The 24541-nt window shown below is 45.2% G+C and overlaps 1 protein-coding gene across 2 annotated transcripts in view; it reads right to left on the reverse strand.

Annotated features, from left to right (window-relative positions):
* The window catches only part of MKLN1 (muskelin 1), an 86423-nt gene extending 64666 nt beyond the window's left edge, over positions 1 to 21757 (reverse strand). Inside the window, exons 1-3 of one of the 2 annotated variants that reach the window (XM_083183337.1) lie at positions 21471 to 21757; positions 818 to 887; positions 449 to 591 (exon numbers count right to left, since the gene is read on the reverse strand). In XM_083183337.1, the coding sequence (XP_083039463.1) occupies positions 449 to 591; positions 818 to 887; positions 21471 to 21544 (287 nt within the window). In that variant the 5' untranslated portion in view covers positions 21545 to 21757. The remainder of the gene's footprint in view (positions 1 to 448; positions 592 to 817; positions 888 to 21470) is intronic. The other variant, XM_083183335.1, reaches the window with a different exon arrangement.
* Between the last annotated feature and the right edge of the window lie 2784 nt (positions 21758 to 24541).

Below are 24541 nucleotides of genomic sequence, written 5' to 3' on the forward strand. Positions count from 1 at the left end.
ACTATGCCTTTTATCTTAATCTTTAACCCTTTCAGGTCCAACGTCTAGCCAGACTCAACAGCCCTAGCGCTAGTAGCAGATCCACTGGTGAGCCACTTTAAAATAAGAACATTAACATTGTTCAACATTCAATGTAGACAATTTATTTAATAAAATAAAAATTTAAACCACTTTTTGAATTGCAAAATAAAATTTGGACTGCAAAAGGTTAAAACCAAGAAGGTTTTATTGACTCGCTCTGTACTTGAGGAGTTTCAGCAGTTAGCACCGCAGTACATATGCGTTGTGGGCCATTAACGTTTGAAACAAAATAGTTTCAACATTATTTGGCAATCAGCAATCACTTTTTTTTATCATAGACAAAACAAAATTCTGGCTTATTAATTAAATAATAATTTTCTCTACAATTACTATTCATGACAATAGTCCAATGGGATATCTTGATTACCTAGATAAAAGCTCTGTCATGTTCTCTTCATTCATTCCACCAAAGACCTTGAACTTCTTCAAATTGCAGACATGTGTCTTCTCATATTTTCCAAATGTGATGCTTTGCACAATGGCTGGCCTCTCCACTTTCAACATGAGATACTATGTGGAGAGAACATATTACAGACCAATGAAACAAATCTGTTGGCAAGCATGCACTTTCTCCTCTATGTGGGCATTAATTCAATGCACATTACAGTTTCTCAGCAGCACAAAATACCATCTAGAACACAGCTAAAGCTTTTTTCCTTAATACAGTAGGTCACTTTTAGCACTATAAAAACACATAAATTGCCACGTCTATTCTTCCTACAATCACGATACTTACCTGAGGAGGGTAGTTGCTTTCTGATGACCACCGTGAAGACTGATCATTGGGTTTGTCAACTAAAATGTTTCTAGAAGAAAGAAAAAAAAAAGTTGACAGTGAGCAAAGTCATTGTTCACTGTGCTACACAGAAGCCATAGTAGGTGGGTGCTTTTGGGAAGAATGAAAAGAGGCAGAATACCCTGAACATGATAAACACATTGTTAGTGGTTCTTGCTAGGCACAGGCCTTTCCTGATTTTAAACTGTAAATATGTGCCCCTGCTCCAACCTAACCTGCCACTGAGTGTGCGTGTTGCGCCAGCCTCCCTGTATACTTTCTCCAGCTCCGCTACATCCAGCTGATGCACTCCTCCTACATTTTGAACTTCAGCTGTGATTACATGCTGCAGAACTTTGAGTAGCGAGGCTGCTGCAGAGTGGGGATACAGGTGCTACATCTGAGAGAAGATCCCTGCTGATGACACTTGATGCGGATGGAGGAACAGATTCTTGCAGCAGTAAATTGGCAGCTGGATGTGTGCCTTCCAATCTGTAAGTGCCAGACAGCTGATGGGACCTGGGAGATTGTGGCAACAGTTATGATTATGGTGGGATGATCCAGCCCAATATATGGGCCCTGAGGTCAATACAGTGTACAGCAAACATGATGGGGCTGGGGCCCTGACCGGACTGAACCGGGCAACATGCACTTATTTTAGAAAACGAGAAAGATGTCTGGGAGCAGAGTCCATTTGTTTCCTCTGTCCTTGTGTGTTAGAATATTGGCCGTCACTATAGTGTTCACTTGAAATGTTGAGTTTGCATATTTTCAACCATGTACAGTGCTTATTGATAGTTGATCCTTGTATTGTGCTGCATGTAGTTTAGGGAACTAAGCTCTTTTTAAAATTGCAGAGTCAATAATAGATCATGCCATTAATATTTCTATTTAATTAGGTCTACTACAAAACAGAAAAAAAAACAAAGTACTCCAGTACAAACACACACAAGCTTTAGCAATGGGTCCTTCAAACTTATTGTGCCCTCCTCAGTATCTCATGTAATATACTGGGTTTACCTGTACCATGTATAGCCGCACAAAGCACCATACCAAGTTTACATTAATGCTTGCTTACAGCATGAAAACTTTTTTGGTGGGCCTGCTGTGTGGTAGAATATAAATTGGGAACCTGCAGAGTGGCATACTAACAATTGGGTGCAACAGATGAATAAAATAGAATCAACTTTATTGGCCATGAATGCTTGCGCACACTAGGATTTTTTTGTGGATTACAGTGCAGCATCAAGCAGGAATGAAAAGGGGGGGGGGGGGGGGGGACATTACATATATTACATAAAGACCTTACATGCATTCCATTTCTAGCTACAACTATGGTGTTCAGGTCGCCAAGTAGGGACATGTTGTTTGGCTGTTGATATTGGGAATGCATTCGCTTTGATTGGATTGTTCAGGTGATGGACAGCTAACAGAAAGAAGCTTTTTGCGGATCTGGACGTTTTGACGGGGATGGACCTGAACCGTGTTCCGGATGGTAGGATGTCGAACAGATTGTGACCGCGATGAAACTTGTCCTGTCATGGGTATGAGGCTCGGGCTCAATGGCTGTGAAGTTCCACGTGGTTTAGAGATGTTTTCATATACAGGTACACCACCGATTTTCCGGCAACCGTTTGTCCGGAACCTCTTTTAATCCGGACACTTTTGATTTGTCCGGATTAAAGGAGTTTAGGGACCTCCTTTAATCCGGACAAAGCAAAATTGTAAATTGTCTGGATTAAAAGAGGTTGATGAACTCTTTTAATCCGGAACACTTGCTGCGCATGGGCGTAACACGCAATAGGCGCAAGTGTCAGTGATTACAGCTTCCGTGGACACTGCAGGTGACACAGGAAGCATCATGGTGTCTGAGGTCAAAGCAAGTACCGCACATCGGCGGAACACACAGCATGAGCAAGTGCCACTGGGTACAGCTTCCAAAGATCCCGCGGGTGACACAGCAGGCAGCAGTGGGGCTGATATGGCGTCCAAGGTCCCAGCAAGTACCGCACATAAAGACAGCATAAACAGGTGCCACTGGGTACAGCTTCCAAGGACACTACAGGCGACACAGCAGGCAGCAGTGGGGCTGATATGGCATCCAAGGTCCCAGCAAGACTTTCATTCATACTGCACTTACTGTTAATGTTTGTTCAAAATATACCTGATACCTGTTTTGCTTATACAGCACGTAGTACACTGTAATAAACAGTTTTGCATACACTAATGTGTTCATTCATTAATATTATGCTGTAGCATATATTTGACTATTTATTGCTTTAGAAATGTACTGAAGGTGCAAAATTAGTAAAAACTAGAAATCCTTCTGTAATCCGGCAAAATCGATAATCCGGCATGGCATTGGAACCAATCATGCCGGAAAATCGGTAGTGTACCTGTATTTTAATTGGGGACTATATGGCTCCTAACTTTCATGCTGGATCCTTAACTTTATCAAGCCCTGTCTTGATGAAAGCAGTCATGTGATTTAGTCAGTCAAATGATTATTAAATTCTGCAAATGTACAACATTTTGGACTGTGAATAACACTGCGTAAGAGCGGTAGGGGATTGGTAATTAAATTTTAGATCTATCAGCGGGGTATATAATACACTATAGGCACATACATGAATAAAACAATTAACCTATGTGCTGTGTATTGCACTCCAACAACCGACTATTTTTATCAATGTATCAACAAAAATGTGCCCTTTCAATGAAATTGTGCCTTCCTCTGATCAGCATTGTGCACTAAAATAACCCTACATTATCACTTGAACTGACAAAGCTACTATACTGTGAGTTGTGTGCTGTAAGGTCATCTCTACTAAAAATAGTTATTTTCTATTCTATTTTTTTTTTTTTTAAATATCCATCAAAGCAATGACAAATGGAAAATAAGAAAAAAACACGTGCAAACAAGATTTGGTGTCCCAAAATAACTGAAGTTGTTCTTATTTGGTCTCCAAAAACAAGTTCTACCTCTTTGGGGTACAAAAGATTGTTCACGAATCAGTAACTAAGCAACTAGTACATAATGCAATCCAAATTGGTAAACTTTGATGTGCGTGCAGCATTAAGACACGAAGAATTTTAACGAAGCCCGACTTCACATACTGGGCAGTAGCCAAAGCACACAGGCCAACAGTTCAGCAATATATACTAAGAAAACCTCTAATATCAAGATTTAACACAAGCTAATATTTTTAGTTTACTACGATAGGGACATAGGTCTCAAAACTTTTTTTTACTCCCAAGCACTGTCACAGATGACAACAACCTCTCACAATAAAAGAACAACAAAAATTGTGTGTTAAATGGTAAAATCAAGTATTGACAGCTTTTTGTTTCCTCTAGACATTAAGAACTACATTTATATACTGTATATCAAATAAACAGAATACATTTTAAAAAAGTTTACATTCCTTAGAATAGCTACAACTAGAACTTAAACTCTTTATACCAGGGGTTCCCAAACTTTTTTAATCACCAGAAATTTTTTCACACCACCCCTAGGCTAAAGGTTTATCATTAAGAATGTCAGAAACCAATATTAATATAGATAAATTGTGTTTAGAATATCCTTAGGATAAGTTATGTGGTAATGGACAAGATTCACGATTGTCTGTCCCCAATTTACGATTATATTGGACATAAATACCTTGAATTGATGGTGGACCACCATCCCAAGGCACCCCTGCAAGTCCCCCAAGGCACAGCAGGGTGCCACTGCTTTATACATTACTAAGATGTGCGTTTCAAGTATTTTAGATGGATGAACATACAAGATTAATTTTATTGGCTTAAGGCAGGCATGGACAAACTATGGCCCTGTTGTGAAACTACAATTCCCATCATGCCGTACCACAGTTTTCCTATTAGGAAATGCTAAAACTATGGCAAGGCATGCTGGTATGTGCAGTTTCACAACAGCTGGAAGTCCACAGTTTGGCCATGCCTGGCTTAAGATTGTAGATGATCGCAAATGTAAACAACCTATGGCCCTCCAGCTACAGTGGAACTATACATCCAAGCAAGCCCTAGCACAGTTTTTCGGTCTGTGGAAGGTGCAAAATTGGTTAAGTTACTAATAACCATGACCTGTTGGTGGTACTTGAGAACTTGTGCATAAAGGCAGTGCTTCCTAACTCTAGTCCTAATGGCATCCTAACTGCCAATTGAATAACTGCAATAGCCGGTCGTTGCACTCGGATCTCCCCCATTGTCTATTTTTCTTAACACCTGAACCACCATCACCATGTATTTACTCTGCACAGGAGCACTGCAATCCTAAATGCAATGGGTAATTAAGATGAGGCACATCAGCTGCGATACATAGCCAACATAGTATGTCTGAATGTCGTCGTTCAGACACATCGCTGTTACAAACTGCCTGAGGAAACAGTGACATATTGCCTTCTAAGTTGAAATATCAATGGCCATACACCAGACCAACTTTCCACCCCACTATTCCACATGAACTTTCATTTAACTAAAATGCTGCCACGGGAACCTAACCAACTTTTTCATCTCAAACCCGGGTCGGTCCCGGGATCGCCCATTATACAGAGGGCGACTCGGGTTTAACCCTTCTTATAACTCGGTTCGGAATGCCAGGTTGGTCGACCCAGGTTATTTTGAGCCGAATCAACACATCACCAATCCAGGTCTACCCTGCGTTATTTGTGGGATGTGAAAGGAGTATTAGTGATGGTGAGTTCTGGCATTTGAAGCCCGATTTTTTAAAAATTTAAAATTTCAGATGGCTGGAGTGTCCCCTCTTTCCAACGCAGTTTTCTGCTTGACAACTGGTCCAGGTGTGGATGATATTTTAGGGTTCCCCCAAGCGGAGTTTGGAAATTCTGCTTTCCCTGACAAAAAGCAGCATTGCCAGATTGACATCAGAGATCTCCATTCTCATACACCTACATTTTAACAAAAAGTGTTTTTTTAATGCCACATCAAGCTAATAGATGGCCCGCTGGTGACTGAAGATATTGCCTCTTCAAACAAACAAACATCAGGCCCCCCGTGTCTGAATTGCTTTGCAGCCTTGCAAAATGCAGTTCTGCCAACAGAACCTGCTGTGCTATATAAGAAACTTAATACATAGATCAATCAAAAAGTTGGGAATGCAATAACTAGAGTGACAGTGACAACCTGGTTGTTGCCCTTGTGTTTCTATGAATCAAAGAGTATTTCTGCACAGCATGTACAAATTGTCTGTCACCGTGAGTCTGCTGTTTTAAAGAGGCACAAGCCAGGTTGACATATTTAGTTAAGCAAAAATATAACATGAGCCATAAATTGAAGCTGTGCTACCACCTAGTGCAGTGATGGCTAAAGTTGACACTACAGATGTTTTTGAACTACACATCGCAGCATGCTCTGCTATAGTTGTGCTATTTGGCCATGCTAAAAATGATGTAGGGCATGCTGGGATGTGTAGTTTAACAGCTGGAGTGTCAAGGTTAGCCACCACTGACCTAGTAAATCACTTCCTAAAAAGGAACCAGTCATACAATGCCAGGGGCTGCTTTATACAGCCATTTCACACCTATAAAACAGAACAGGCAAATCCATGCTCGCCATCTGTAAACGACATTCAAATGTTGGTGTGAGCATAACTAATTTTTTTATTTTCCTTCATTGATTTTTTTGCAAGGGCTGTTAGCATGTTGTTGAGGTAATACACTTTGCATCCCAGCGGTCAGGAGGGGAAGTCAGAATACAGACGCTGGCAACCAGACTTGCAGACAGAAGACTAGGGCTGGAATATTGAAAACCAACATCCCAATCATAAGCATGCAGGATGGGTTAGGCTGGGGGAGGTTGGGATGGAGGTTTAGATTTGACTTAGGGAAGGGGGTACTAGGCACTAATGAGAGTGAACGTTAAGCTGCACAGGGGAGGTTAGGTTTAGGAAGGGAGAGTGGAGGAGAGGTTAAGCTATAGGAAGGCAGGGGGAAGGTAAGCATAAATACTGCCGCGATTCCCTCCATCTGGATACTGGCATCTGTATTCTGACCACCAGCATCCCATTCACCAGTCATCCATATATATATTCTATTTCAGCCTTTGGGGCTGCAAGCTGGTCGAACTAGGACCTTAAAGAAATATGTTCTATAGGAGCAATTAAATGGTTTTGCTGGCAGCACTTAGTAATGTGTGCCAGACAGAGCTATTCAATTGTTGCTTCATTCAGGCAAGAGTACCACTGGCAGCAAAATGTGTACTGTGCTAAAATGGCACTTTTGGCATCACAGCCAGAACTTAAGTCAGGTTCAGCCATTTTATGTGACTAAATCTTGTCTATTTGGGAGTGAAACGTGTGATAATTAATGGGCACCCGGAACAATTGATACAGCTTTAAAATAGAAGCAGGCAACCAATTTTAAGTATTTTGCAGGATTGGCTTGTTTATTATTAATAATAGTATTATTATTATTATTATTAGGTCCTCTGCTTTTCTTACTGTATACCACATCTCTTATCAGCTCTTCTGCATTGCAGTATCATATGTTTGTGGATGATGCTCAAATCTACCTATCCTCCACAGACCTGTCTCCGACTGTATTGGCCCAGGTCACTGAATGCTTTTCTGACGTTTCTTCTTGAATGTCATCTTGTCACAAACAGAATATAAAAAAAAAACAGATATTCTATTTCCACCGCCAATAGTAGTTACCAACTTGATATCTCTATCACTGTTGAGAAAAAGACAATCAATCCTACCCCACAAGCTCGCTGCCTAAGTTTCATCCTTGACTCTCTTTGGTTCCCCACATTCAATCTGTCACAAAATCCTGCTACAGACCTATAAGCATTATTAAAATATGACCATATCTTAAACAAGACACTGCTAAACCTTTAATCCATGCATTTATCTCACAAATTGATTATTGCAATTGTCTCTTACTGGTCTTCCCCAATACAGACACTCATTACTACTATCCATCATGAATGCTGCTGCAAGACAAATCTTCCTCAGCAGACATTCACCATCTGCAAAGCTACTCTGTCAGTAGCTCAACTGGTTACCTATACTCTACCATATTTCAGGGCTCATTCTAGCACCCTCATCTTCCAAAACCTGTGCAGTTCCTCTTCCCTGCCCGGAGTGTCGATCTCGGTTGTGGTACTTCTAAAGGCCCATACACACTTGACGATTTTCACCTGAAAAATCGGTGAAAAAAAGCGTTTTCACCGATTTTCACCTGAAAATCGCCCAGTGTGTATGCACAAGAGATTGCCGACTAGCGATGATACACGCTCCCGCATCATCGCTAGCAAAGTCTCTTGTCGGCTGGTTTTACCAGCATGTCTAGAGATGATGGATGGGTATCCATCATCGCTAGGTGTGTACGCTGCCACGGCCGCCGGGCTGAAAGATTAGCCACTTTCAGCCCGGCGGACCGCCCCGCTGCCTACCCTTCTCCCTCCCTCTGCTCTGTCCCTCTGCTGTATAGTTACGTTTAATGGTGCAGGGAGTCGGGACTGGAGTCTGCCTGACGCAGGTTGTCTGTCCGCCGCCGCCACATGGGGGAATGTGGAGATCGCCGGGCGCAGGGTGTCACACAGAGCAGGGAGCCGGCTCTTCCGTTCAGCAGCCTGTCCAGCTCCCCCGCAGCAGCACCCAAATATATAACACTGCCACCAATGTCTATATTAGCCAGTAATATATACATTGCTGGCCCATGCCAGCAATGTATATATTACTGGTACCCCTGCCCACCAATGTTTATTTATATAAGCCAGTAATATATACATTGCTAGCCCATGCCAGCAATGTATATATTACTGGTACCCCTGCCCACCAATGTTTATTTATATTAGCCAGTAATATATACATTGCTGGCCCATGCCAGCAATGTATATATTACTGGTACAACTACCCACCAATGTTTTTTTTTATTACTGGTACCCACAGGGCCGGTGCAAGCAGGTTTGTGATGCTCCACGGGGTGGTGGTGATGCTGCTTCCGCATCGCTTCATGGCGGACGGCGGGTGATGCAGCGAGGGTCGCTGCGTCGGTCTATGGGGGTGGCGGGTTATGGGGGGGTGGGTCACCGAGTCACTCCACAGGGAGGGGGGGCAGCCACCGAGTCGCTCCACGGGGGTGGGGGAAGAGTTGCGTCTGGCACCACTCACCTCGATTGAGGGGGGGGGGGGGTTGCTCCCAAGTGCTGCCCTTCAGTGGCCGGTGCCCCAGGCAAATACCTTATGCTGCCTAGTGGTGGCACCGGCCCTGGGTACCCCTGCCCACCAATGTTTATTTTTTAGCCAGTAATAATTGGCTACTGACAAACGTCTGATTGACAGCCGTTGTCCATTTTGGGGCAGGCTACTGCCATTTTCTGGGAGTTTGCCAGAAAATATAGGTGTTCCTCAGCCATTAGGGAGTCATCAGCGCCCTTTTTCCGCCCCACGGCCATCACAGTGCTAATCAGTCCTGGCTTTCTCGGCGCTGCGAACAGGGGGAAAAATCATTTGATGGTGAATGGTTTCTACCTACGTGCATGGCTGCAAATGAAATTGCAGCTGTGCACATGGGTGGTATTTTGCCCCGGGTGGGGCGGTGTTTATCTGATCGCTGGGCTTCAAATATATGCAGCTCAGCAATCAATTCTGAATCAGGCCCCAAGAACAGAAATGCTCTGAATAAAATGGTCCCTGCTCCCACCCTTGGAATTCAAACCCAGCCCATTATGTAAATAGCCATAATGAAAGATTTTAGCAAAGTCTTTCGCCTCCTGAAAATCTCTTGCTCTTAGGGGAAAATAGCTCAGTGTGTACGCACTACTTTGGTGACAGATATATCTTTCACAGATTTTGGCAAAGTCTTTTGAAATTAAAATCTTCTAGTGTGTATGGGCCTTAACAGTTCTATTCTGCATAAAAGTGCTGAAATACAGACCACATGGTGCTAGAAACAGCACAGCAGAGAGCAACACCCCAGACAGGGAAGCGGAACTGCATGAGCATTACAAGATGCAGGGTGCTAGAATGAATTCAGTATTCGATTTTAAAATACTATGGGGTATATTCAATGCAGGCGGCGAGGGGGTTTGTATGATGATGGCTTTTTTTTTGGCGAGGAAAAACCATCCTTGCCATATTCAATGTTTTGCCGTAATCCTCACCATCGGAGGACGGCAAGGATCCCCTTAAACGGCAAGGTTTGCTGCAAATGCAGCGAGCCTGCTGCATTGTGGCAAGCCCCTCCGTTTTGATGGCCACACTTGCCGTTTCCACCTCGCCTCAGGGAACAGGCGAGGTCGCAAGGGCAAGTGAATCGCCACCCGCATTGAAAATACTACCCCTTTAACTTTACATACAAGGCCATAAACCAAATTACACCAACATACATCTCTTATCTGAAAATATCTCCCAATTCTACCTTTTCTCTCCTCACAAGATCGGGTGCCGGGCGGGGTCCTGACAGTTGGGATCCCGACTGTCAAAACACTGACAGCCAGGGTCCCAACGGCCGTCGGCTATTTTCCATAGTGGGGGTCCACGACCCACATAGAGGGAGAATAGAATAGGTGGCAAACGCAGCAAGCCCGCAAGGGGCTTTGTTGCGCTCGCCATGCTGTCTGGGTCCGGCCAGTCGGGATCCAGACGTCGGGCTAATGACTGTCGGGATCCCGACTGTCGGACCCCTATACCACACCCACAAGATCTACATCACATCCACAGGCATTATTTCCTCCTATTCATGATTGGAGGACTTTCTTCGGGCTGCACCCACTCTGTGGAATGCCCTCCCACACACAATACGACTCTCGTTTAAGGGCCCTACACATGGAGAAATTTGTGCCAGAGATTCATAATGGGAGATTCAGCATTAGAGATTTAAAATCTCTTACAGAAAGTGTTTAGGTGAGTTCAGGGGAATAAAAAAAATTCAAATTTAAATAATGGGTTGGAATAAAGCCTGAAGACATCTTCAATTGTCAAAAATAGAAAAATTAATTTAGAAAAATTGCGTGGGGGTCCCCCCCTCAAGCATGATTAGCACTGGGCTCTTGGACCGGTCCTTGTTCCCAAAATACTGGGAACAAGGTGACTGGGGGTTTCACCGTATGTTAGGGACCAGCCCCGGGCTCTTCAGCCGGTCCTGCTTCCCAAAATACAGGGAAGTGAGTGGGGGTCCCCCCGTATTTTAGGGACCAGCACCTGGCTCAAGCTGGCCCTGGTTCCCAAAATACGGGGTACAATGAGTAGGTATCCCCCATATTTTGGGGACCAGCACCAGGTTCCACTAGCAGGGGGTGTAATGCCATAGCCAGGGGACACGCTTGATGGGGTCCCGTGGCCAAAGCATTACCCACCCTAACTAGTCAGCCCAGGCCGAGAGTTTTGGGGAGGTGGGGACACCCCCAAATAAAGGGGTGTAGGAAGTACCACAAGTGGGGGGGGGGGGTCAGGGGTGCCGCATCGCCCGCTCAGAGGCCCTGCTCGTCTGCCCGCACCACACATGCGGGAGATGGGCAGGAGCTTCTGAGTGACTGCACTGAAATTATCTGACACGTCCATTCTGATTCTTGGGCAGATTTACATAACCATCATAAACCTTTCCTATCCAATTACATCCCCAGTGTACAGTCCACACATATCCTCACTTATGCCTGCTTTCACACTGCTTTGACCCATTTTTTTTTTTTTTTTTACTTTTCTTTAACCGGGTCACAGCAAGTTTAACCCCAGTCACACTGCATGTTGTAAACGGTATATTACGGTTTAATTCCCATTTTTGTACCTTTCACATTGAACCCGTTTTAAAAGGTACGCGGTAATTAACCAGTAATATACCATGTAGCAGGCAGAGCGGGTTCAGAGGGTGACCCGGGTGCGGCAGCCACAGGTGTCGGTAAAGCAGCAGCCGCCCCCCCACACAAACAGCACCTAGTAACACCCCCTCCCTCCCCTGGTACCTGGCAGCGAGGTAGGCAGCGGGCGTCCACGGGTCACTAGGAGGGAGTGGTTCCCGCTTATTACATATGCATATTAATGAGACGCACATTACATATGCGCATATAAATGAGTCACTCATCACATATGCACATACTTACCTACTATGTAATGAGCTGGATCCGCTGCCTCCTAGTGACTAAATATTCACTGCGCTGATAACCAGCTCCGTGTTAACTGCTGCCTGAGTCCTATATACCAGTTAAGAGCCGTTCACACTGCATAAAAAACGGCTCTGAACCGTGTAGGACTCTGCTTTTTACCCGTTTGCAAGTACTGGTTATTTGTAACCGGTAAATGCAGACTGGCACTTTCACACTACAGCTCTAACTGGTTTAAAAGGCTAAAAAAACGGCAATATACCGGTTAAGAGTTGCAGTGTGAAAATGGTATTACTTTCTCTTTCAAACTTTTCAAATCCTCTTGAACCCAAGCCAACATTGCTGGGTCGCCGTATCACACTGCCCACAAAAAACCTTTGCAATCTGGTGGACTTTATGCAATAGTCACAATCCTTGTGTATCAATGCCTATTTCCCTAAAGATTGTGGGCAGGGTCTGCCAAACTTTGATTTGGTAACTACCCAGTTTTTTTTATCCCTGTTTCCAATTGTAAAGTACAACGAAATTTGCTGTGCTAAGAAATGTTATTAATAAATAAATGCTGTGACTGTTGATTTTTGATCACATCAACAAAGTTATTGTGATTTCATTCAAAGTTCTTCACATGCTGGAAACACCAAAATATACTGCTTCAGTCAGGCAAAACATTACTATAGTATTTAACCCCTTACCACCGCAGCCTGTTTTTGCCTTCCTGACAGAGCCCTTTTTTTCAAATCTGACATGTATCACTTTATGTGGGGATAACTTTTTATTGCTTTTACTTATCCCAGTGATTTTGAGATTGTTTTCTCGTGACACATTGTACTTCAAGTTAGTGGTAAATTTGGGTCGATACAGTCTGTGTTTATTTGTGAAAAATACCAAAGTGTCGTAAAAAAATGGAAAATTTTGCGATTTGCAAAATGTTAAATTTTCTGCTTGTGAGACAAATAATCATACCACTCAAAATAGTTAATAACTAACAAAGACCATATGTCTACTTTATGTTGCCATCATTATTTCAACCTCCTTTTAATTTTTTTGGACACTAGGGGGCAGCAGAGACAAAATTATACACAGAACACAGAAAACGCTGCAATTGGCTGTTCACATTTGAACAGCCAATCGCAGCGATCGCCGATGGGGGGGGGCATCGCTGCCCCCCCTGGGCAATGAGGGAAGATGTCTGCTGTCAGGGACAGCAGCCATCTCCCCTCTGTCACCGCGTCTATAGACGCGGTGACACTTTAAATGCATGACGTACATTTATGCCATGCGTCGGAAAGTACATCCCGACCATGACATAAATGTACGTCAAATGTCGGGAAGGGGTTAAAGGAAAAAAAGAAAATAAACACCTCTCCATTTAAATGATCTAGAAAAAGCTGCCTGCAACAGCTGATCATGCATTCACACTCTCAAAATGGGATACAGGAAAATAAAACAGAAAAAAAATAGGATTTTAATACCTACCGGTAAATCCTTTTCTCTGAGTTCTTATGGGATACAGGGAAGTCGTTCATAACGATAGGGAATAAGAGGGTTTCCGTAGGAGACAGGCACATATAAAACTTTATACAGGGTGTACTGGCTCCTCCCCTCCCTCTAGTCAGTTAATAGAAACTGTGCCGAAGGAGAAGAACAATATGAGAGGAATATGTGTAATATTTAACGTGGTGAGATTCATCCAGCACACCCATACATAACTTTTCAACATACAGAGACCACTGTAGCGACCACAGAACATGTGGAAATCTCAGGGCCTTAATAATATGTCAACTATTGACAACATTTTGTAAAACACTATGGTGTTCCAACTGGAACAACTTGATAAGAAATATCACCTAAGTGACAACATACACTCGTGAACAGCTGAGGTACACAATGTAAACAATAAAAGGTTACCTTGGCAACCTCCACCCTTATGACCGCAAGGACACAGGGTAACAGGAGGACCCAGTATTGGTCCACGTCTCACCAAAGTGAGTAAGGCAGAACTCCGCACAGAGGCGGGCGCCCTGTATCCCATAAGAACTCCGAGAAAAGGATTTACCGGTAGGTATTAAAATCCTATTTTCTCTTACATTCTTATGGGATACAGGGAATTCGTTCATAACGATGGGGATATACCAAAGACATCAGAACGGGCGGGATTGTGCGGAGATTGCCGCAGCACCGCTTACCCAAACTGAGTATCTTTAGTGGCCAAAGCATCAAATTTGTAAAACTTGACAAAAGTTTTACCTGACCATGTAGCGGCTCTACACAATTGTAAGGCCGACACTCCTCGGGCAGCCGCCCAGGAAGTCCCCACTGAACGAGTTGAGTGGGCTTTCACCCCAGCAGGCATAGGAAGCTTCGCCACCACATAAGCCTGTTTAATGGTTGCACAGATCCAGCGTGAAGCAAATAGTAGTTGTTAAGCGCTCACCTAGGTTATGTGCTTTGATGCAGATAAATGTTTAAAGGAGTATGTGTAAATGAGTGACAGTAAGCTGTAGATGTGCAATCAAAGTGTATTTTATTTACAGTATGCAAACAAGTGTACAAATGAAAATATATGCAATCAAGGTGGGCGATGAGAGCCTGGAATGAGCCCCTGTGGGGGAATTGGGGTGCCAGCAGGTCCCTTTCTACCACAAGCCTGGTAGGCTTATGTCTCAAACAGGTGGGGGTGGTGTGGGGACTGCCAGTTATAAGCCCTTGCGGGTGTAAGGGGTCAGCAGAACCCTTTAACCATAAGCCAGTCGGCTTATGGTTAAAGGGTTCTGCTGACCCCTTACACCTGCAAGGGCTTATAACTGGCAGTCCCCACACCACCCCCACCTGTTTGAGACATAAGCCTACCAGGCTTATGGTAGAAAGGGACCTGCTGGCACCCCAATTCCCCCACAGGGGCTCATTCCAGGCTCTCATCGCCCACCTTGATTGCATATATTTTCATTTGTACACTTGTTTGCATACTGTAAATAAAATACACTTTGATTGCACATCTACAGCTTACTGTCACTCATTTACACATACTCCTTTAAACATTTATCTGCATCAAAGCACATAACCTAGGTGAGCGCTTAACAACTACTATTTGCTTTAATCCATTTTTTGAGTACGGACCACTCAGTTAAGCTGCCCCCACATACAGAGGGATAAGCGCAGTAACCTCCACCAATTCTACCTACAGATCCAGCGTGCAATAGACTGCTTAGAAGCAGGACGCCCGATCTTTTGGGCATCATAAAGGACAAAAAGTCCATCAGTCTTACGAATCCTTGCTGTTCTCCTGATGTATACACAGAGAATCCTTACCACATCCAAAGATGTCGGCACCTCAGACTGAGGGCCATTAGTAGGAACCACAATTGGCTGGTTCACGTGGAATGCTGACACTACCTTGGGAAGAAAACGCGGGTTAGTGCGTAATTCTGCCCTGTCTTCATAGAAGATCAAATATGGGCTCTTGCAGGTTAACGCCCACAGCTCAGAGACCCTCCTAGCCGAAGCTAAGGCTAATAAGACCACCATCTTCCATGTAAGATATTTTAAATCTATTTCCTCCAGTGGTTCGAACCAGGAGGATCGTAGGAACGTCAGAACAACATCCAAGTCCCATGGTGGAGTAGGGGCCACAAAAGGAGGCTGTATATGCAAGACGCCTTGCAGAAACGTCTGTACTTCAGGTATATTAGCCAGCTTCTTTTGGAAAAAGACAGAGTGCAGATACCTGCACTTTCAAGGAGCCTAAACGTAGGCCCAGCTTCAAGCCAGATTGGAGGAATTTGAGGAATCTTTCAAGTTTAAACTCCGCCGGAGCAAACTTCCCTTGTTCACATCATCCTACATATCTCCTCTAGATATGATGGTAATGGGCAGCCGTTACTGGCTTCCTAGCACTCGTCATGGTCTTGATGACTGATGTGTGAAATCCCTTCTCTGTTAGGATCTGCCGCTCAACCTCCAGGCCGTCAAACGAAGCTGCTCTAAGGCCTGGAAGACGCACGGACCTTGCATGAGCAGGTCTCTTTGCAGAGGTAGACGCCACAAGTCCCTTTGAAGACTTAGAAGATCTGGGTACCACGTCCTTCGTGGCCAGTCCGGAGCCACTAGAATGACTTCGGCTCCGCCTCTCCTTATCTTCCTTAACACCCGAGCCACTAGGTGAATCGGTGGGAAGACATAAATCAGGCTGTGGAACGCCCATGGTATGGAGAGGCCATCCACTCCCTCTGCCTGAGGGTCTCTCGCCCTGGAGAAGTACCTGGACACTTTTCAATTGTGTCTCGATGCCATCATGTCTACTAGTGGGGTCCCCCACCGAGCCACCAGAGCAGTGAACACCTGATGGTGTAGACTCCATTCCCCGGGGTGAAGCTCGTGGCGACTGAGGAAGTCGGCTTCCCAGTTGTCCACCCCGGGTATGAATATGGCAGATAGAGCCTGACAGTGACTCTCTGCCCAGGACAGGATCTTTGTTGCTTCCCGCATGCAAGACCTGCTTTTGGTCCCGCCCTGCCTGTTCAGAAACGCCACAGTAGTGGCATTGTCTGATTGGATGCGGACAGCCTGCCCGCTGAGGAGAGGGGCCGCCTCCAGGATTGCATAATACACAGCATGTAACTCCAGGTTGTTGATATGGAGACGTGTTTCCCAGTAGGTCCATTTGCCCTGAAAGGACTGACACATGGTTACAGCACCCCATCCGAGGAGGCTCGCATCCGTGGTGACTAAGACCCAATTTTGGATGCCAATCCTTCGCCCTGCCAGCAGGTTGGGCGTGTGGAGCCACCACTGGAGTGATAGTCTCGTCCGAGATGACAACACAATCTTCCGATGCATCGGAAGATGTGAACCGGACCATTCGCTCAGGAGATCGAGCTGGAAAATCCTGCTTTAGAGATTAACTAATCTAAATCGCTGCCAAACAACCGTTCGCCTGTGAAGGGAAGGTTTTCTACACTCCGTTTGGAGTCAGCGTCAGCCATCCACTGCCGGAGCCAGAGGGATCTGCGACCCGATACCGCCATGGCTGAGTTACGGCCGTTAATGGCTCCTAACTCTTTTTGCGCCTCACACAGAACTTTAGCTGTGTCCTGAATATGGTGTAATTTCTCAGACACCTGCGCCACTGTCATGTCACCCAGAAGGCCCTCCTGAATCTGGGAGGCCCATGTGTATATAGACTTTGCCATATAACAACTTGCTAACACTGGACGCTGACACGCGCCACTAGCAGTAAAAATGGACTTAAGGGTATTTTCAACCTTTCTGTCCGTGGTGTCTTTCAAAGAGGAAGACCCTGGTACTGGAAGCACCATCTTTTTGCTAGACGAGACACAGAGGAATCCACCTCAGGTGGCTCCTCCCACACTTTCCGTCCCGCAGGATCAAATGGAAACGTGGCTTTAAATTTCTTAGCCACTTTAAACCTCATTTCTGGGTTTTTCCATGCTGACTTGAAAGTATTCTCCAAGTCAGTCTGCTCAGGGAAAACAACCTGCTGTTTTTTCTGAGTGGCAAAGAAAGAATCCCCTTCAGAGGACTCAGCTAAGGGAAGGTCAAGCACCTCCCTGATTGCCATAATTAATGGCTCTGTGCCCCGGAGCAGTGACTGTGAAGCATCAGTCTCCTCACCCCCCATGTCTGCTTCTTCAATATCATCCTCATCCCCGTCCGCTGCACCAGATTCAGGGGTTTGAGAGGGTGCACTTCTCTTACGAGATACCCCAGGAGTAGGAGTTATTATATCAACTCTAGCAGAAAGGATTGCAAGCTCCCTCTGCACTCTCTGGGTCTGTGCTGCTGTAGCAGCTAACTGTGTAGTTACAGTTTCTAGCATGGATTTCGTCCCTGCTGCCCAGGCAGGCTCCTGTGAGCTGTCCTGTGTGCTACTTTGCTGTCCAGTAAGTTGCGGGGGAACATGCATGGCTGACAAGTAACTTGTGATGAAGAAGCTGGCACAAACTTATCACTGCACACCATACATGTAAGTTTCCTCACCATTGTGACAAACAAACAGTCTCCCCTCACACACAGAGCAAACACAGTTATGCAGTGCGATTTAGACACAGATAATTACTATGTGTAGTACTATCTGAGTAGTTTATAGCTTAACAAGCTAGTGGGGTAGTGTACAGAGGCTAATGGAGGGGACCAATACACCAAACAACCTGAGCTCTCCAATATTAAGAGCTGGTATAATCTAACAGTACTTTACAGTGTATGCAGGCAAGTGTACAAGTACACAAGCGCTAAAAACCTGATGCTGTCTCTGCTAGCAGATTCCTTCTGTTCCACATAGCTGAGGATTGTCTGGAGCAGTACAATGGCGTTTCCAGCAGCCAGGGTAGAAGCAGGAAGCAGGTTTTGGCGCCCTCACAGAGCTATGGTCCCACTCTGGGTAAGCTCCGCCCAGCGTAATGGCGCCGGAGCTTACCTGCATTTTTATACTGAGACTGACATTGAAAAATGTCCAACCTGTGGTAAACTGCCCTGGACAGTACAGGAGGCAGTACCCTGTCCCAGTGTAGGCAGGGGGTTGCGCGGTCCCTGGGCAGGGCACCGCCGATACCGCCGCAGCCATCTTGCCGCACAGTCACCTGGGGACCCCTCGGCGGAGGACCCCGGGGTAGTACTCACCACACGACATCTTCAGACTGGACTAGGGGTGTGCGGCATGCCAGGGGTGTGCGCGCTGCAGCGCAATGCCCGCGGTAACAACACCCACGCAGGACAGTGGTCCTGTGGCAGGGACAGCTCGGTACCATGAAGTGGCCTGCAGCTGAACCCTTCCCCCAGTCTCCCATGACGCAGGACTGCTGTTGAGTCCAAAACAGCAGTCCCAAAATAATAAAGAAATTAAACAGAAGATAAAACTCTCTGGAGCTCTTCCTGATGCGTGCTTCTCCTGAGGCACATTTCTTAAACTGACTAGAAGGAGGGGAGGAGCCAGTACACCCTGTATAAAGTTTTATAAGTGCCTGTCTCCTACGGAAACCCTCTTATTCCCCATCGTTATGAACGACTTCCCTGTATCCCATAAGAATGTAAGAGAAATGCAAATAAACTTTGTAACCTTTCCTGTTTGCAAAGCCTATTTACCTTAAAAGTCATCCTAGTTCATTTAACCCTTGTTCTTTCAGACAAGGTCAAGTCTGGGTTACTGCCAGGTTTGTTATTGGGATGAGAGGCCACGAGGAGTGAACACTACTAAAGTAGAGTAGACAGACTCTCCTCCCTCCATACACACAGACAAGAAAAAAAATTGTATCGAATACTCGGTACTTGTGTAATAGCACTTGCGCTATTACACAAGTACCGAATACTCAAAGATCACAACAGGTTCTGTTTCTATATTTATTTCTATTGAGTACATCTGTGCATGCATTGTATAGACAACATAAATTGTGGAATTGTTTATGTGCGCCTGTTCTCTCATTTAAAGGGACAGGAGATCAGGGGGCATTCAATCCTTTGTTTTTTTTCATACTGATTGTAAGGCTAAACCTAACTAAAGTGCTGAGTGCAACAAAAAAGTGCTGTTTGGGAGCCCTTCACTCATTTCTGCTCAATAAACAGGACAAGGTCTCTATCCTCCATCGTCTTGCATACAGATATTCACTATATTGTCTGGTACCTTGATGGCTAACCTTGACAATCCAGCTGTTGTTAAACTACACATCCCAGCATGCTCTGCTTCAGTTTTGCTATTTGGCCATGCTAAATCTGATGCAGGGCATGCTGGGATGTTCAGTTAAACAACAGCTGAAGTGTCAAGGTTGGCCATCGTCTAGTACGTACGGCCCTATACACTAAGATTTCTCAGTGTTTGTATTTGATAGGTGTCAGGCTAAGAGATAAAGAGATAGATTCACAAAGCTTCAAAAAGTGAGAACGTGGAGCGTGACAAACAACCAGTTTCTAACTGCCATTATTCAAACCCAGCCTGTAATATGGCAATAGGGAGATACATTCCCTATGTCAACACTATGGATGTTGACATGTCTGCCCCGAATCAGTGCTTTGAAAGGCCTCCTGTTCTGGTAATTAAACATCCTCCTCTCAGATTTCCTCCACGTGACACGTTTCAATCGCTACTGCAATCTTTTTCAATAGCGAACATCGTAACTGTGGACTTGTATTAAATGCATCTTTAATTGAAGATAATTTGCAGTATTCTTTTTTCGTGTTTCACCCCCTCGTCCACATTGTGAGGAGAGGTGGTTATTTCAGATATGTAGCCAATCTGATTACTGGACAATCAAAAGGAATCTGTGAACCCATCTAATCCAATTTATTATATGGTGACTTAAAACCTTTTTTTTTTTTTTTTTAAACAGGTTACACATTGAGCGCTTTTTGTTATACACCGACTTCTCGTCGCTTCAGTGTTCTTTTGGGTGTAATTTGGATTTGAACCCTTTGGTGTATTTACTTAGCTGCACAGTGTTTTTAATTGCATACAATTATTATTACCATCTTTCCTGTGCAGTTTTTTACTGCTTTTTCCAGTTGTGCCTTGCTAGTAAAATAATGGGCATAAACACAATCACAAACCCTGCGTTTAAGATCCTGATGCTTTGGCTATTACTAGGTGTGCTGCACACATGTTGTCAAACTGGTTCCCTAATGTCAGTGACTTCACAATGCTGTCCATGGGATCCACACACTGATATCATGCTACTGAGCACATTTTAAGCATATTGATATTCTTTACCCATGCATGTAAGCAGCTTTGCACAGTTATAGTAGTCACATGAGAAAAATATTGTCAATAAAATCCAATCCGTGTCTGGATTGCAGTGTGCATGCTGACCGTATATGGTTTGTTCAAATCAACTATATGGCTGGTAAAAATTTATGGAACCGATTCCACTACAACTAGAGCCCATAAAACAACAATCCAGACATAATTTTTAATTGAAGGCAGTGGCATACTTACTGATTCACATTAAGCAGAAAGAGCACGATTTTAATAGTTATACTTCACAAATACCAGTGGCAAAATCTCTGCCAACAGGTGCTCCGCAATATTGAGAGGTAAAGTACATATGTCCCACTGGCTCAATGTGAGCACTCAGCATGCTGGCATCATAGTTTCGTCCTGAGTTTGTCCCTTAATATGTTAACATTCTCTCACTGTCAAGATTTTGCAGCTGTCGACATTAATGATGTCAACAACACTGCTGTCAGCATACTGACCTGAATATGACATCAGCACAGCAAGCTCGCTGGCAGACAAACACCTATACTGCCAGCAACCAATCACATCACACGCTGAGAGTATAGAGAGGGAAAGCATCAGTACTATCACTATACAGATGACACACACTGCACAGCCAGGGAAGCTGTAATGGCAATATAGTATACAGTGAGCGTGTGCGTACACTTAGTGTATATGTAATATATGACAGGCTAGCCCACCAGTGACAGGCCTGCTCCCCACTACACCATATACACAGTATACATAGAACAATGCACGGGTGGTGCTGGGGAGCTGCGGGGGGAGGCCGGTGTGACCGGGCGTCGCTGTACTCACTCGGGGAGATAGCTGGAGGAGAAGGAACTCCACTTGTACACGGTATAAGACAACACTCTGCACTCCGCCGCCATCTTGTCAGCAGGAAGATAGGGGGCGGGGCCCGGCGCTTAAGGATACACGCGCAGGCACCTACACCGGGTGGGGCGGGAAGCGGCCGATGCTGATCTCATACACGGAGAGCGGTGAATGCTGACAGCTGTGCCCGCCCAGCCATGCCTGCTGCAGTGCACGAGGATCATCAGCAATCCCTCAGGTACGCCCCCATCAAGGCGGCTGCACGCAAACGTTACGTTGGGCCACGCCCCCTCTTGGTGAGCACGTGACGCTGGAGGGAGCAGGGCGCGGGCGGTCGTCTGGGACGGTGCGTGTTGGTCACTCACTGACAGCACGGTTCAGAGCATTGTGTACCGAATGCAATGGGTCATGTTGGAGGGTATGAGATCTATGCTACAGCCAGACATATTAATCATTTACATAAGTAAAGTTGGTTGTCAGGTACTTAAAAATTGTAACGTTTCTAATACCTCCCCCCCACAGCGGAAATCATACTCAGCATGCGGGATTGAAAATTTTGGCCACAATTTTAATTGTATTAACTTACTTAAGGCCCCACACACTGAGAGATTTGTGCCATTCAGCACCAGAGATTTGCCTTGAGCTAAATCTCTCAGATAATGGGCCTAAACACCGAGAGATTTTGCCAGAGATTCATAATGGGAGATTCCGCATGAGAGATTTAAAGTCTCTCACAGGTCCCCTGGAGGTGACCTGGAGTAGTGTGTGATGCCCCCTGCGCTCAGCACCCGGCTCTTAGCTCCTTTCCCAGCCCTGCTTCAGCACCAGTACAGGTAGCCACTCCTGCCGACAAACTGTACAGCCACACTCCAGGAAGCCCAGCACGACGCATACCATCCAGCTCCCTGAAGCAGTCCAGCATCCCAAAGCATGTAAATAAGAGAGGCCATGGCGCAGACTCCTGTGCCGCCCACTAGAAAGTATGCCTGGATCTTCCGTCCTGTGGAGAACACAGGAGTCACTGAGGGGTTTATTCTGGTTCGTGCGGCTGGGCCGTACGCTTACGTTCCTGTTTTTTTTTTTTTGATCTGCGCATGCGTACCTTCCGCAATGCGCAGGCGCGACGACTGCACAGCGCTCACGGATGGTTCTTTACATGCGAAAAAACCTGTCCGCAAGAGTACGGTCATTGTCATTGTGAGCGGCTGAAATAATGAGGAAAACTGGGCGTACACGGGGGTGTGCACAAAAAATGTACGGTGCTACTACCGCTCGATCGGCGAAAGCACCGTTCATTTCGGACACAAAACAGGCGGCCGCCACCTCCAGACCACCCCTACAGATACCGCATGAGAGCGGACGGCTGGGTCTGCTAATTAACGCTGATTACTACTCAAACACATACACCTGAATGTAATAAGCAATGCTGCAGCCTGTTAAGTCAAAACCATTATTTCACTACCTGCAAGCCACACACAGCACTCAAACACATTGGAAGCGTATCTTTCTACACTTCTCTACATTTAAAGGTTTGTTTTATTTAAGGTAAGAATCATTTTAAGACCTGCTTATATATGCTAAGGTAGGTATTTGTTAAACATTTATACACATTCACTAAGTGTTTTCATATACTTTAAACAGCAGCACACTCAATCTACACAAGTCGACATGTGTCAACGTTTTCACTCGAATACAAACATATTTTTTGTATTTATGATACAATACATAAACCACATCTAACAGCTACAAATGATGTTTCAGCAATGTTTTAAGCCCATGGCCACTATAGTACCCAAAATACATAACTGTACCACTTTCTCATCTGCTATTAATTGGATTTTACTACACTCTGGATGTAAAATGCCACCAATCACATTATTGCAATCACATCTCTCTAACAAAGGATTCCTACATCTGCTTATGACACTGAAAAATCATTTATTTTAACCCCTTCCCGACATTTGACGTATATATACGTCATGGCCGGGATGTACTTCCCGACACATGACGTATATATACGTCATGACTTTAAACTGTCCCCGCGTCTAAAGACGCGGTGACAGTTTAAACATGTCTGCTGTCCCTGACAGCAGACATGTCCCTGCATGCCCAGGGGGGGCGGCGATGCCTCCCCCCCCGTCGGCGATCGCTGTGATTGGCTGTTCAATGTGAACAGCCAGTCGCAGCGGTTTCCTGTGTTACAGGCGAATCAGACGCTCGGTAACACAGGTGTCAATCACCGTCGGGTGTGAGGGGGCATGAGGGGGTCACCGGTGATGACCACACCTCACCCCACCTGCCCCCAAGGCTGTGATTGGTCCGTCGGACCGACGGACCAAACACAGCCAAGGCGCGTCATTTAAACTAACGGTGACTGCGCTGCAGACGCCATTCCGGTCTGGAATTGCGTGCAGAGCGGTCACCGACCAATCTGTCGTGATATACATACCTGATCCTTGCCTGATACTTACCTGATCACCGCTGGTAGCGTGCTGCCAGCAGCTGGATGCTTCCTGGATCTTGTGACGTCCTGTGTGCTGCTGCTGCAGTGTCATAGAGTCACAGATCGTGAGAGATAGTGATAGAGAGTGCTATATTTTGTGTCTGCTGCACCCCTTTTGTGCTGATCAGTATATCTGTGCTGATCAGCAACTTTTTGGTGTTTTTTTTTTTTTTTTATATATATACCTGTCAGTTGCACCAAAGGTTGTGCTGCCTGTGCAACTGACTGCTGCCCCCCCTTTTGTGCTGATCAGTTTAAATTAATTAACTGATCAGCAACTTTTTGGGGGTCCAGGGTTTTTTTTTTTATATATATACCCTGTCAGGTTGCACCCACAGTTGTGTGCTGCTGCCCCTCACTGCTAATCAGTGTTGCATCACTGATCTGCAGTTTTTTTTTTTTTTGGAGAGTGCAGTGGGGTTTTGTTTTTACACCCACGTTGCTTTTGTGGGTGTCCTGTGGCCGCTGATCAGTGACGTACATCACTGAACAGCATTTTTGGCACAGGGTTGATACAATTTAAAAAAACTGCAGAAAAAAAATGATATCA

Source organism: Crinia signifera, chromosome 4, assembly GCF_055691185.1.
Source record: "Crinia signifera chromosome 4, ASM5569118v1, whole genome shotgun sequence".
Classification (NCBI taxonomy): Eukaryota; Metazoa; Chordata; class Amphibia; order Anura; family Myobatrachidae; genus Crinia; species Crinia signifera.